The sequence below is a fragment of the Vulpes lagopus genome, chromosome 24 (assembly GCF_018345385.1).
Source record: "Vulpes lagopus strain Blue_001 chromosome 24, ASM1834538v1, whole genome shotgun sequence".
Lineage (NCBI taxonomy): Eukaryota > Metazoa > Chordata > Mammalia > Carnivora > Canidae > Vulpes > Vulpes lagopus.
In genome coordinates, this window is record NC_054847.1 from 25,773,512 (window position 1) to 25,785,999 (window position 12,488).

At 37.5% G+C, this 12,488-nt stretch overlaps 1 protein-coding gene across 13 annotated transcripts in view; it reads right to left on the reverse strand.

The window, feature by feature from the left end:
- Positions 1-3,415: 3,415 nt before the first annotated feature.
- The window catches only part of GTDC1 (glycosyltransferase like domain containing 1), a 387,156-nt gene continuing 378,083 nt past the window's right edge, over positions 3,416-12,488 (reverse strand). For 12 of the 13 annotated variants that reach the window (XM_041739303.1, XM_041739297.1, XM_041739301.1 and 9 more), the window contains 3 exons: positions 10,569-10,639; positions 9,772-9,863; positions 3,416-4,525 (listed from right to left, as the gene is read on the reverse strand). In XM_041739303.1, coding sequence (XP_041595237.1) covers positions 4,442-4,525; positions 9,772-9,863; positions 10,569-10,639 — 247 coding nt within the window. In that variant the 3' untranslated portion in view covers positions 3,416-4,441. The remainder of the gene's footprint in view (positions 4,526-9,771; positions 9,864-10,568; positions 10,640-12,488) is intronic. The other variant, XR_005985414.1, reaches the window with a different exon arrangement.

Genomic DNA, 12,488 nt, shown 5'->3' on the forward strand with positions numbered 1-12,488 from the left:
GAGTAAAACAAAGCCTCTTAGATCATCTCCCACGAATCATCAGTTCCTTCTATCCGTTTATGAAAAGAATTATGATCCTGTCTTAGGGTTGAAACTCATAACCATAGAGCTGCAAGAGAGAAGAGGGAATCACTTAGGTAATGATAATAGGAGGATCCCTGAAGACACTGACCCCAAATTCCACTGTAGCAAAACGGGCTGTAGGGTGAGCAAGGGTCCCAGTCTCTGAAGTCATACGTACCTCCTATGCAGCTAGGGAATTCCAAAACCATGAGGGAAGAAGCTCCTTCTCATGGACTCCAAGGAAGGACAGAGTTGGGCAACTGACCCTGTCGCTGAGGAGGAAAGGGAATGGGCACCAGTATGGGAGGCGGGGAGTGTGGTTAGGAGCTCAGACAGCTCTGTGCTGCACCACACAGCTTGAATTTTCCAAGATGTCAAGACTGGCTCATGTAACATCTCCCTTTATCTTCTTCTCATTATCTTTCAAAAGGGAGTTTACAGAACTATGGTTTTCCATGTTGAGTTTGTAATGTTATAGGAATTAATGAGAAGTGGTGGTCAGCAGCCCCAGGAAAAAGGGACCCAAGGATCAAGTCAGCCGTTTTCAAAGTATGATTTGTTTCAGGATTCAGGGTAAGTCCTGGGCTCCTGGTTGAGGGGAAAGTCTTCTCATGCAAAACTGGCAGTTAGGGCAGTTTCTCCAACCATCTGAAGGGAAATGGTTTTCTGACCAGATCAATAGTCTAGAGTTAAGGAATGTTAAGGAAGGCAAAGTAGGAAAACTAACCAAAGTATTTATAGCTCTTATCAGAAGACATATCCAATAATAACATGTAAGACATGTGAAAAACTCAAAAAGTACAAATGGCCTTTGGGCAGGATGACCCCACTTTAGAAATAAGCCAGCAGCCACTGTGAGAATGTGCCTCTCCCCGTTACATGTCTATACTTTCTACTATCACTTCTCTGACTTAACATTTATCGTAAATTTGGTGTAAACCCCCATGGTTTTTGTTGTTGTTGTTATATCTTAATCACCAATATACATAGCTTTGAGCAGCATGTAGAATTATTTGAAGTTTTTAGACTTTCCTAGTCATATTTTAATGAACAGCTCTGAAGGGAGGGTCTGGTATATAGAAGCCATTAGTTGTCCCGTATCTCAATTCAGATTTTAAAACGAAACATGTCAGTGGTTTATAATATACCCTCTTCATTGTTAAGCATCAAGTCTGATACCAAAGACCACCCAATTCACCACTGAAACAGAAAGGCACTTAGGGCGATACCTGTCAATAGTCAATAGAAGAATGACACTCATAGGATATGTCAACATTAAGAGACAGCATGGACTATCGTTTGAAAACTGATTCTATCACCCGCAGAAAGTATCTTGAGACTTAACTGAAAATTTTATTGTGGCTCATAATATTTCTGGGTAGCAGATGCTTTCTCAAAAACAGATTTTACTTTTAAAAATATCAAATATAATTAACACCTTCAACATAAAATGAAATCTTTGCTTCCAGATGCATTTCAAGGTGTTGAAATGAATCTGTACAGCCCTCCACGGCTGCGAGTTTCCATCGGCTTACTGATTCTGCTGCCATCTTCATGTGGCGTGTCTACAGACTTGAGAGCCACAGCAGGGCATTGAAACCTAGCCGTATCTGAAGGCTGCTTATTAAATCACGAGCTTTTTTTTTGACAAAGGTCTCCTGACCCATGCCCGATCAACACGGTTTACGTGAATAGATTAAGAGCTAGGTGCCCTGCTATTTATTACAGAAACACCTAGCCAGAAACACAGATTAGGTGAGTTCATGGCAAGCATTCCGGACACCGTACCAAGGTCTTGATAACGAGCAGACTTTTAAAACAATTAAAATTGAAATTGGCTTAGTGATTTATTTTAAAAGATAAAATCAACAGAACTGACTGTTTAAAAAAAAAAAAAAGATCAAAATCTTCAACCGCCATACTCAAAATAAGAAATAATGGGAGGGTTCGATCTCTTTATTCAAAGTAAGGGAAATAGGAATTAAAAAGTCAGCTTGTATTTGCAATTATCCTGTGACTTCAATGAAACATGGGTTAACTTAATAACATCCCATCCCACCGTATCATGGATTTGAGGAGCGTACAACACACAGACACGCACACACTTCAGGTTTTCAAATGCTAAGAATTACACATTTACGGAGCTCTTTATTGTTTATGTGCACTAATACCCAGTCTGACAGCGCAGTTTTTAAGAAGTGACACCTTTAATGTAAATTTTTATTCTAGAAGGAATACAGCTAAAGACAAAAGCTGACTTGAGTTCATGGGCATACGGGGAAAAAACCTCCATACACAGGTAACTTTCAACCACGTCTTCTACAAAATGGGAGACCATAATTTTCAGGACAGTACAACCCAGTAAACTAAACACCGTTTCCTGGCTGTGAGATTATATTATTATTTCGAGAAGACATCACTGTGACATGGCATTCTTCTGACTGAGGCCAATTTACTGGTCTAGTTCATCTCATTAGATGATAAACCCTGGCCAAAGAGTCTAAGAACCTCTCAGGCATATTTACATCTTCACGTGTGCACTCAAAAGGAGCTCACCTGAGAGATTCCGGGTTCCCCAGTCTCAGACTGGAAGGCACTTCTGAAATGATCCCTGAGCCCTTTGTTTTATGGGTGAGGAGGTAATCTGTTCAGTGACTTCCCCACAACTGATAGGACTCGAAGCCAGTGCTGCGATGTCCCACCACGCGTTACGGATCTCACGCTGCTTACGGAGAGGACTATCTGCAAAGATAGGGCTTGTTATTTCTGCTTCTTACTCTTCCTGCTTTTAAATTCCCAGGCCCGATGGATTCTGAATTCCTCCTTTCTTTGACCTGCAGGACTGCCTCTATCCTGAGGCCTCCATCTGGCTCCCTGACCTCGATCTGTTTCCTGCTGACGATTTTGCCGCCTGTCAAATGGGCCCCCACTGGACTTCTGAGTCATTGCCTGCTCTATCTAGGATGCCTGCTAGACCACTCAGTCCTTCTGGAAGCCAGAAGGCCGCGCTTGGCCCCTGTCTTCCCTCCTCTCCCTGGCTGTTCCTCACTCTCCGCAGTGTATAAAAGTTATTCCTTTCAAAAGCTAGGAAAGTTACAATTTACCTGTCAGTAAACAGAAGATGGTTTATCAACAGACTTTACCTTAATGACTACAAATGTTTACCTCCTGCTTTCCAGAATGCAAAGAAAATCTTGGAAATGTCATAATATCTTACAAACATTTGCAAAACAGATCCTCGTACATCCGGAAAAGAGACAATTGTATTCGCTGTCTCTGACACAAGGAGAGAGCGTTCGGTGAGAAACATACAGAGACATGTACACTCTTACACATAAATGAGATATGCTAATTAAAAATTGCAGTCGGCACTTTATTAAAAATTTATTTTACAATCTAGCCGTTCCAAAAACATCTTTATATCAACAAATACAGCAGCTTGACTATTGGAATCACAAGTGATTTATCTTGAAAAGATTATATTTGTAGCTGGATGCAAATTTTTTTGAGGGAACCTTTATATCAAAATCATTGCTTTGGTAGAGGTATTTTGATTTCTCTGGTTTTTTTACCCCCGGGGGTGGGGGGGGGAGGAAATAAATAAAAATAAAAAATTAAAGCAAGTATCTCAGTGTTCATTTTCTGGGCGAGGTGGCCCCACCGAATGTGTTTCCCATGCTTGTCCGAATGACAGCTGTTTATCTCGCAACTTTAAATCAGTGAGATGCCAGTGTGACTCAGTGAGTCATGGGACTACCTGCCGGACCCCTTATCAAGACCCTCACTTACAGCCCCCTGGTGCCGGAGCATCGTCCCTTCGCTGGGATGACCGTGCTCGAGCCCCCCGGCCCCCGCTCACGCCCCGGCCCAGCGAGGACACCAGGAGGCTCCACGACAACCTGGCAACCTGGGCAGAAACCCAGCCAAGCGCGAGCTTTTGAAGCTGCAGTTTGGCTGCCATCGCGTCGGCAGAAAGAAAGAATTCAGGCACCATGTCATCCAGTACAAAGGATAAAAACGGATTCAACCGGAAATTCAATGTGGCACCACATATGGGATACATGAGTGCGGTTATACAACAGGCCACATATTTTTTTTTTTTTTGAACAGTCTCCTCCATGTGATGCCGAGGACATGTGTAACCATCATAACGTCTCTGGGAATCTGTATTTAATTTGAGTTGGGGTGGTGGCAGGGATGGGAGATCTGAAGCCGCCACAGGTTTGTGGCAGATGGCTCTGTGTCAGCTATGACAAGCAGCCAGGCTCAGCTTCCTCTGCAGATTTTCTTTTCTCTCTGATCAGGTAAATATGGGCACACTCTGGAAAGTTCTACAGATTCCGCCTTAGGCTGCAAGTTTGTGACTTAGCCCCATCTGTCACAAATCTTCCCTAGGTTCTGTTGTAAGCAGAGACCTGAATTTCCCATGTAGGGCTGCCCAGGAGAAAGGAGTCGTTTCGCCCTGTGAGGGGAGGGAGAGAAGAGAAAGCAAGGAAGGAGCATTAACAACCCAAAGACTAAAGCACGCTCAAAATTCATATTGCAAATTTGCATAACTTACGTCAATTAGGTTTCAAAAAGCCACCAAGTAAATGGTTCTCGAGTTTCATCAACCCGGGAAATCCCAGTTTCTGATTGGTGTAAAGTGGAACTGTATTCTCCACCTTAGGGGAAGGCTCCCGATTTTTCGCAAATGGGTGCCTTCCACTGCACACATATTCCCTGGTTTATGTCATTGGGCGGTGGCTATTCCGAGTTTATCATCCAACTTTTCACTTTCATAAACACAAGATACACAACACTCTTAACCCATGTTTTGGCTGATGCGAATTTTACTTTTAAGTGGTTAAGGCACCAGAGAAATGCCTTTACTGTTACGTGAAATGTAGAAAGCGCTTCGAGATTACCAACAGGTTTATATTTATTATTTCATTATAGCAGTACCTCGGGGGGGAAATGCTATTAAGAATTTAGGGGGGGAGGGAAATTCCTCCGGGTTGACAGATGAATCATATAGAGAGGTTTGGAAGTTCACCTAGAGCCAGGCTGCAAATGAGTAGCAGAGGAGGACAAGATGCCAAAGCGTCTAACTTGGATGATCTTGATCATCCAAAGTATATCCATTGTGCTAAAGGTTATTTTGCTTTTGTTTTGCTTAGATAAATCAAAGGAAAGCCAAACCAAATAAAATTGCAGAAGGAAGTGAAGGGGGAGAAGACCAAGGAGGAGGGAGACAGGGAAAGAAGCTGCCTTAAATTGTGCTGGTGCAGTTGAGAGATTTCTAGAAGTTCTAAAAAATGTCACAAGCTTTCAAGTTTTCGTTTTTAAGGAAAAAAGTCATGACGTTGGAGGGGTGTTAATACAAGTGAGCAACACCTTCTTGACATCTAGAGTATAAGCTCAAATTAAAAGGGGACTAAAAAGTGACCAGCCTCACGTAGGAAACAAAGTGGCTTGGCTGTGGTTCGGGGAGATAGGGCCTGATATAATTAAGACAACCACAAATGGCTTTTCTGGGCACTGGATCTGAACTGTAGGCTTAATCATTGTTTGGAATCATTTTGAGGCAGAAATCTGAAAATTCTTCTGTCCTCCAATTAAGAGCAGGTTATGAAGGTTTCTAGAATGTTGAGGAACTTGAAGAGGAGAGCAGAAAAAAAATCAGCACTTATCATCTGAAAAATCTTAAGAAACTACAGGTCTCTCAGAAGCACAAGAGCGAATGCATCTCTCTCTCTCTCTCTCTCTCTCTCAACACAAAATATTGCTCGATTTGTAAATAAAAGTAAATGGAATAGGATGGGAATGAAGGTCTATCCCATTAGTCTGGGCGGTATTCACTTTATACAAGTGCCCCGTTTGCGCCCTGTGCTCTCTTCAGTGCTGGTAACAAGATCACGTCCATAATTTTTTTTCTCTAAAACATTTTAACCAATAACAATGAGAAGTTTACAGAAATCTCAGGTACTCTCAAAAAGTTGTTGGGAATTCTAAGTAAATTTCCATAGTAAAAATGAAGCAAAAAGACAACTTCATGGTGTTAGACTTACGTGGGCTGGAAAAGGGAAAAAGTACTGTTAGTGTAAGAAGTCATTCCGTGGCTAATTATTTTATGGTTACTTCTAGAATCGTGTGTTCAAGTTAGGTTTGGGAGTCGCAGAAAGCTCCCTGTCGTGGATGAAATGAAACCTTGTTTTGGATCTGTTGTGACAAGTATGTGGCCAGTGTGTCTGACCTACTCAGAAAGGGAAGTGTCCTCAAAGTACGAGAAAGCTGTAGTCAGTGACTAAACTTCGATGAAAACTTTTGAAAGAAATGGTTAGATTTTTTTAAATTAAGGAAAGGGTTTCTAATTTTTTAAAAATGATTAAGAAACATTTAATTTCTGCATGCACTGGATTTCTCTTACGAAAGATCTTAAAAAATGTGTGTGTGTGGGAGAGAGAGAGAGAGAGAGATGGAGAGAGAGAGAGAGAGAGAGGGAAAACATACTTGCATGCATGTGAGGAATTTAAACATTTCAAATGTGAAACCTTTTCAGGTGAGAAGTCATGGGCAACAGTGTTCTGTAGTAGAAAGAGTCACTTTAAGAAAAAAAAAAAGTATCCAATTCTGTTTCTGCTTTTCAGTTACTAGCATTCTGTTTCCAATCCTGCTTCAAGTTATAGCCCCAAACTCTCACTCATATTGAAAGTATAATGTCTCATGTGAGAAGAAAGCCAAGTGTTAGTAGCCTTATTCTAGTCATTAAATTTCTAAGTGTGAATCCATATGAAAAATCCTATCCTAAAGTGAACCCTATGTGAAAAGCAGTTGAGATGATTTTAAAATGTAAACTTTTGACAAAAAAAGAGAGTAAGGTGTAAAAATGTAAAAGGAGCAAATTAAAGAATTCAGTGACATTCTATCCTTTTAGATCTTAGAAGCATATGTTTTATAAAAGCAAAACAGCACTGTCCAATGGAATAAGTCTAAAAAAAACCCCCAACATTCTCGTTAACAGTACACACAAAGGACTCTTCCATTGCATAAGAAAAGTGAGGAAAATACTGCTTTAGGGTGGGGGTGGGGGTTAGTTCTCTTGTATTTAGTGAAGGCAAATGTTACCTGAAAATGTGTATATTTATAAAACATAAGGTGGAAAAATACCATAGCTTATTATGCCTTATTTACAAAGTTTTAGAAGGCATTCTCTTTCTGTTTTGGCTCTAAATCCTATTACAATAACCATATTACAATAACCCTGTGGCCCTTCCTATGGTTGTCATCAGTTTCTCCGGACGAATGCTTCCTAAAGCTAGATTACTTATAATTTTTGGACTAATTCATTAATTTTAAGACTAATATTTAGATACAGTATCATCATGATCTATATATGAGGACACATCTGAGAGTGTGTAACAGATTTATAGAAAAAAAATCCACAGTAGAAAAATACATAAAACAGAATCATGCATATGAATTCTTATAAATGCTTATGCATAAAATTCTAATTTATAAAACTTTGAGATGGAGCACTTTAAGATGTACAGACCAAACACATGTGTGAAAAGTAGTAGTATGAAATAACATTTAAGGCATAGGTTATCTTTTAAGGGGTATGAGGCATAATTTGATACAGTGACAGCATTACCACTAAGCTGACATTGTTTCAGAGTTTTTCCAAAAGTTGTTTGTCAAATAAATAATTACAGCCATGTTATGAAGTAGCTGCATTAAAATATTTCAACCAGAGGTCTGTTTTCTTTTGTGACTCAAGGCAACTTGTTGCAGTAACTTCTGAAATGGTTAAAAACTTGTCCACGAACACTAACAGAGATGAGGAGGCCTAACCTGAAGCAAAGTTAAAAACTGATAAATTTGGATAGTGGAAATACCATTATGAATACCTCACCAGTTCCACTGCAAGGAAAAAACATTTTCTTTCTTTCTTTCTTAGTTTCTCTTTCTTTTCTTTCTTTTCTTTTCTTTTCTCTTTTCTTTTCTTTTCTTTTCTTTTCTTTTCTTTTCTTTTCTTTTCTCTTTTCTTTTCTTTTCTTTTTCTTTTCTTTCTTTTCTCTTTCTTTCTTTCTTTCTTTCTTTCTTTCTTTCTTTCTTTCTTTCTTTCTTTCATTTTTTGTATCTATATGAGATGACGGATGGTAATTAAGCTGATATTGGTAACCAGTCCACAGTATGTGGACAAGTCAAGTCATTATTCTGTACGTTGTAAGCTGACACAGTGCTGCCAGTTATGTCTCAATAAAACTGAAAAACAAACCAAACTACCCCAAAAATTCACCAGGAGGGAAGAACAGAATCAGTGACTTGATGGTGAGCTCACTGACAAGATCCTTGTGTCATATACAGAAAATGAAGCCATTTGCATAGATACTTATTCTGTTTCTCCGATTTCCATCGTCTGCACCTTTCCATAGCCTGTCACGTGGAAAACGACTCGATTCACATTTTATACAAACCAGAGCACTAGTGAACTTCCCAAACGAGGAAATCTGGATGTAAAGCTTGGAAGGCTGTTTTGTCTGTGAAGCTTCCCCTGTATACGTACAATCGTATTGACTCAAGGACTAATACTGGAGCCCGGAACTGTTCAGTCAGCATTTTAAACTATTATGAGCTACCTTCTGAACCATTGCCAAGTTAATAGACAATGAAAGATAATGAGCTTGAAATTGGGTGTTAAATTGCATTTTTGGTTCTCTCCCGTTTTCTTGAAGTTTAACTGTTTCCTGCAGAAACAAAGTCCTGTTTTGATGTATCGCTATGTAAATATGTATTTTAGGCCATGAAAAGGGAAAGGGGAGAAAAAAAGGCCAGCAAACTGTATTTCATGGAGGAAGGTTATACATTAACACAGGAAAATTAAAATATACTGGATTATAAAACTGCTAGATTGTAAACTGTACTGAATTTATGTAAAATGAAGACGCTACATTCAAAGAATATAACAAGGTATATTACTCATGGCCTAGAGCCACCTTCCAAAGTCGTAAAGCAGATTTATCCCAGTTCAATTACTTAGACTTTAAGCAGGGCCTCTTTGTGTTGTGATTTCAACAATGTAAAATTCTTGATTCAAACAAGGGAAAAAAAAGATAATGAATGAGGGGACTGCCTGATGATGCTATTTAAACTATTCTCCTCTTGCCTTTGCCATTCAGAGAGGAGACTGGCTGTCTCAATCCAAACAAACTGAGGATTTTTCGGTCATTTTATTAAACTGGACAAGGGAAGCATTTGATTCCTGAAGATCATCTTCAAAGTAGTTAAAAAATGAACACCAAACTTCATGGATGTCATTCACCTGAATTTTTGAGGCCTGAAGATTTCATTATGATGGGAAGAAAGGCTTATCCTCATTAGTATAATTGTGGAATCTTTCCTTTACTTCCTTTTAAACTAATGAGTTACATTAATCTAGGTTCATTTTTATAAGCCTCTTGGGGCTAAATGTAAAGGACAGTCATCTTAGAAAACAATAAATTAAAAAAAAAGCATGTACCATGCATTAAGTGCACGTATTTCATAAGACCTAGGTTAATACAACTGGCATCCAGTTTAATTAATCCTTGTTAGTGTAACAACTAATATCCCTCCCTAGCATGTTTCCTTTAAACATTAGTATGTTAATTAAATGTTTTTTTTAAAGATTTTTCTTTGTACTTCAATATGGCATTTATACCACGTAAATCTCGCCTCAATATCTACCTTATAAAGATGTTTTCTTATAATATCTGGTCTCTTGCAGAAATTCTGGAGCCTTTTTGAAAGCTGTTCAGGTGTAGAATACAGATATTCAGCTGCAGGAAAAACAGATACATTTTTAATGAAACAAAAACCTCAAAGCACACACTCGATATTAGTCACTTTACTAATTAAAAATGCATATTGCTCTGTGCTGCCTCGTGTTTTACATTATTTAAGCATGATTTTATAAGGTTACCTCAGCTCACAAGGATGTTTAATGCTAAATAAGACTGTGTAGTTGTGCTGTTTAGACATCTCCTTTGGGTGATTAAAATACATTATTCTAATGTAACACAATGCATATGTGATATATTTAGTGATGAGAATTTTTTTCAAAGAACTGGTACTATAGCCGTATGTACCCTGTAACAACAGTTGCATATTATTAACTAGTCAATTGTTTAAATAATTTGGTGTGACTTCCAGTCCTTGATTTTTCTCTGTGTATATCATTAAAAAAAATCTGCAAGCAATTGCAGCAACACTGACCTGCTTATAAAAATCCATCATTATGGGATGTGTATGCTAACAATGAAGAATGCTATTTGAAAACTTGCTTTTTTGTTATCTTAAAAGAACAGATGGTAAATATAAGCTTACTCTAATGTATTAAAACACATAAAATTTTCCTTAACACTAACATGTTGACTTGCCAAATAAACAATTGCTCCTGCCTAAGTTTATTTTCAAACTTTCTAATTTAGCATGAATCATGTATTAAATCTCAACAAAGATGAAAATTACATTAAAGCAGCTACCTGGAAATATTTCGGGATAAACCAAATCTTTGGGACAAAGTGGGTAACAACCACAATAGACAGCTTCCAGCCTAAAGGAATTTTAGAAAGAAGATAAAAAAAAAATATTAAAAAGACATTATTGCTATCATAGCCAGAAAGTGGTTTTGTTTGCTTAAGTTAACAGTATTGAGCCCTGAGTTAACTGGGACGAAAAACATGGTCGGCAGTACAAGCCTTACAGCCAGAGTTGCTCTTTTAAAAGATTTTATTGATCATATATGAATTTCATAGAACAGAACCAGCAGCATATGTTTTGTTCACTGAATTAATCAAAGCGCAGCTCTGCATTTTTTTTGTTGTTTTTAAAATACTGTTTAACACATTTTATAATCAGCAGATAAACACATGTAACAACATGGTAAAGTATGGACAGCTTTTCTTAATAATGCTGCAAAGCCCCAGAATGTTCATTTTTCAAAAATGTTTAAATAAAATAGCAAATACTTAACTTTAACATTCTAGTCGCAGAAATGATCGAGGCACTTTTAAAAGCATCAGAAAAAAATTTACAATCTGTTGTGATGGGGCATTCTCATTTTAAGCTCATGCTTCAAAATAATTTGTGATTTTGCAGAATGCAAAACTATTCCAACCCTTTTACTGAAAATTCTCACGAAGGTTACCTTAATGAACATTTAGCTTTCTTCCCAAAAATTCAGCTTATTTTCCACTTTATCAGCCAAAAATACTTTTATTATTAAACAAATAATAAACAAGAAAGTTTCACTTTGCGAGAGGATTTCCCCAAGGGACACCTATGGGAAGTTTGTTTGTTTGTTTGTTTTCATGTCATAGTAGTAAGGGTTAAGTATTGGGAAGGAATTGCATCTGGAAGGTTGTTAGCCCTGCATAATGGCTATTGATCTGACATATAATAAACCTTAAAGATACCACTGTAATTTCTGTTGGCTAGAAATTACACAGTGAAATTCAAAGCACTCTTTAAAATATGTTTATTTTATGAGAAACTTTGAATTGCATCCAAAATGTTGACCAAAGGCGGAATTTTATTTTGAACTGCAGATTTTTTTCAACCCAAGAATAATTTGAAGTTATGTCAATGTTTACCTTGTTTGTTTACAGTGACAAAGCACATGCAATTTAAGCTGTTTTTAAGTGGGTGATGTTTTCCCTATTTTATTATGTTGACTGAAATTAGTTTAAATGAAAAGTATTTACTTTGAGCTGCAAACTTTGGAAAAATACTGAGTTCAAAGTTTTGCTTGAGAACTGATAGAAGTTATACAAGATAACACAGTGAAAAGGCACGGGATCTAGTTACCAATTATTAATCTCAAAATCTAAACTAATCTCGAAATCTCAAAATCTAATAAATACCTAATATTTTTTTCCTCTGCATACATAGGGTATGCATAGAAATTCTTATCCCAAGCACAGCTATAAACTGCACTGTGACCGCATTATAAAACATTCACTAAAGTTCTGAGCACATAAACCAGTGATATTCTTTATGAACTAAAAGAAAATACGCACTTTTCTGAAGACACTCAGTTTTAAAATGCTGTGCCAATCGAAAAGTAAATACATATGAACATTCTCTTATAATTACATAAAATCAAAAGAGTGAAGTCACAGACATTTCAGAAAAATGCACATGTTATCTGCTTTTTAATAATGGATTTGAATTAGAGTGTTCTGTTCCCCGAAAGAAAACTGCAGGCCAAGTTACATTTTGAGTCATCGTATGAGCATGTACCATGCCACTTCCAAAAAACCTCTGCTAATTAAAATACAGTGAGATAGGAATGGCATTATTTGATTTAGGAAGAAGAAAATGACAAATTTTGGATTTCGACTTTTATTTGCAAATTATCTTATTTGTGATTATATTTCTAATTCATCAAGAAAAAAAAAAAA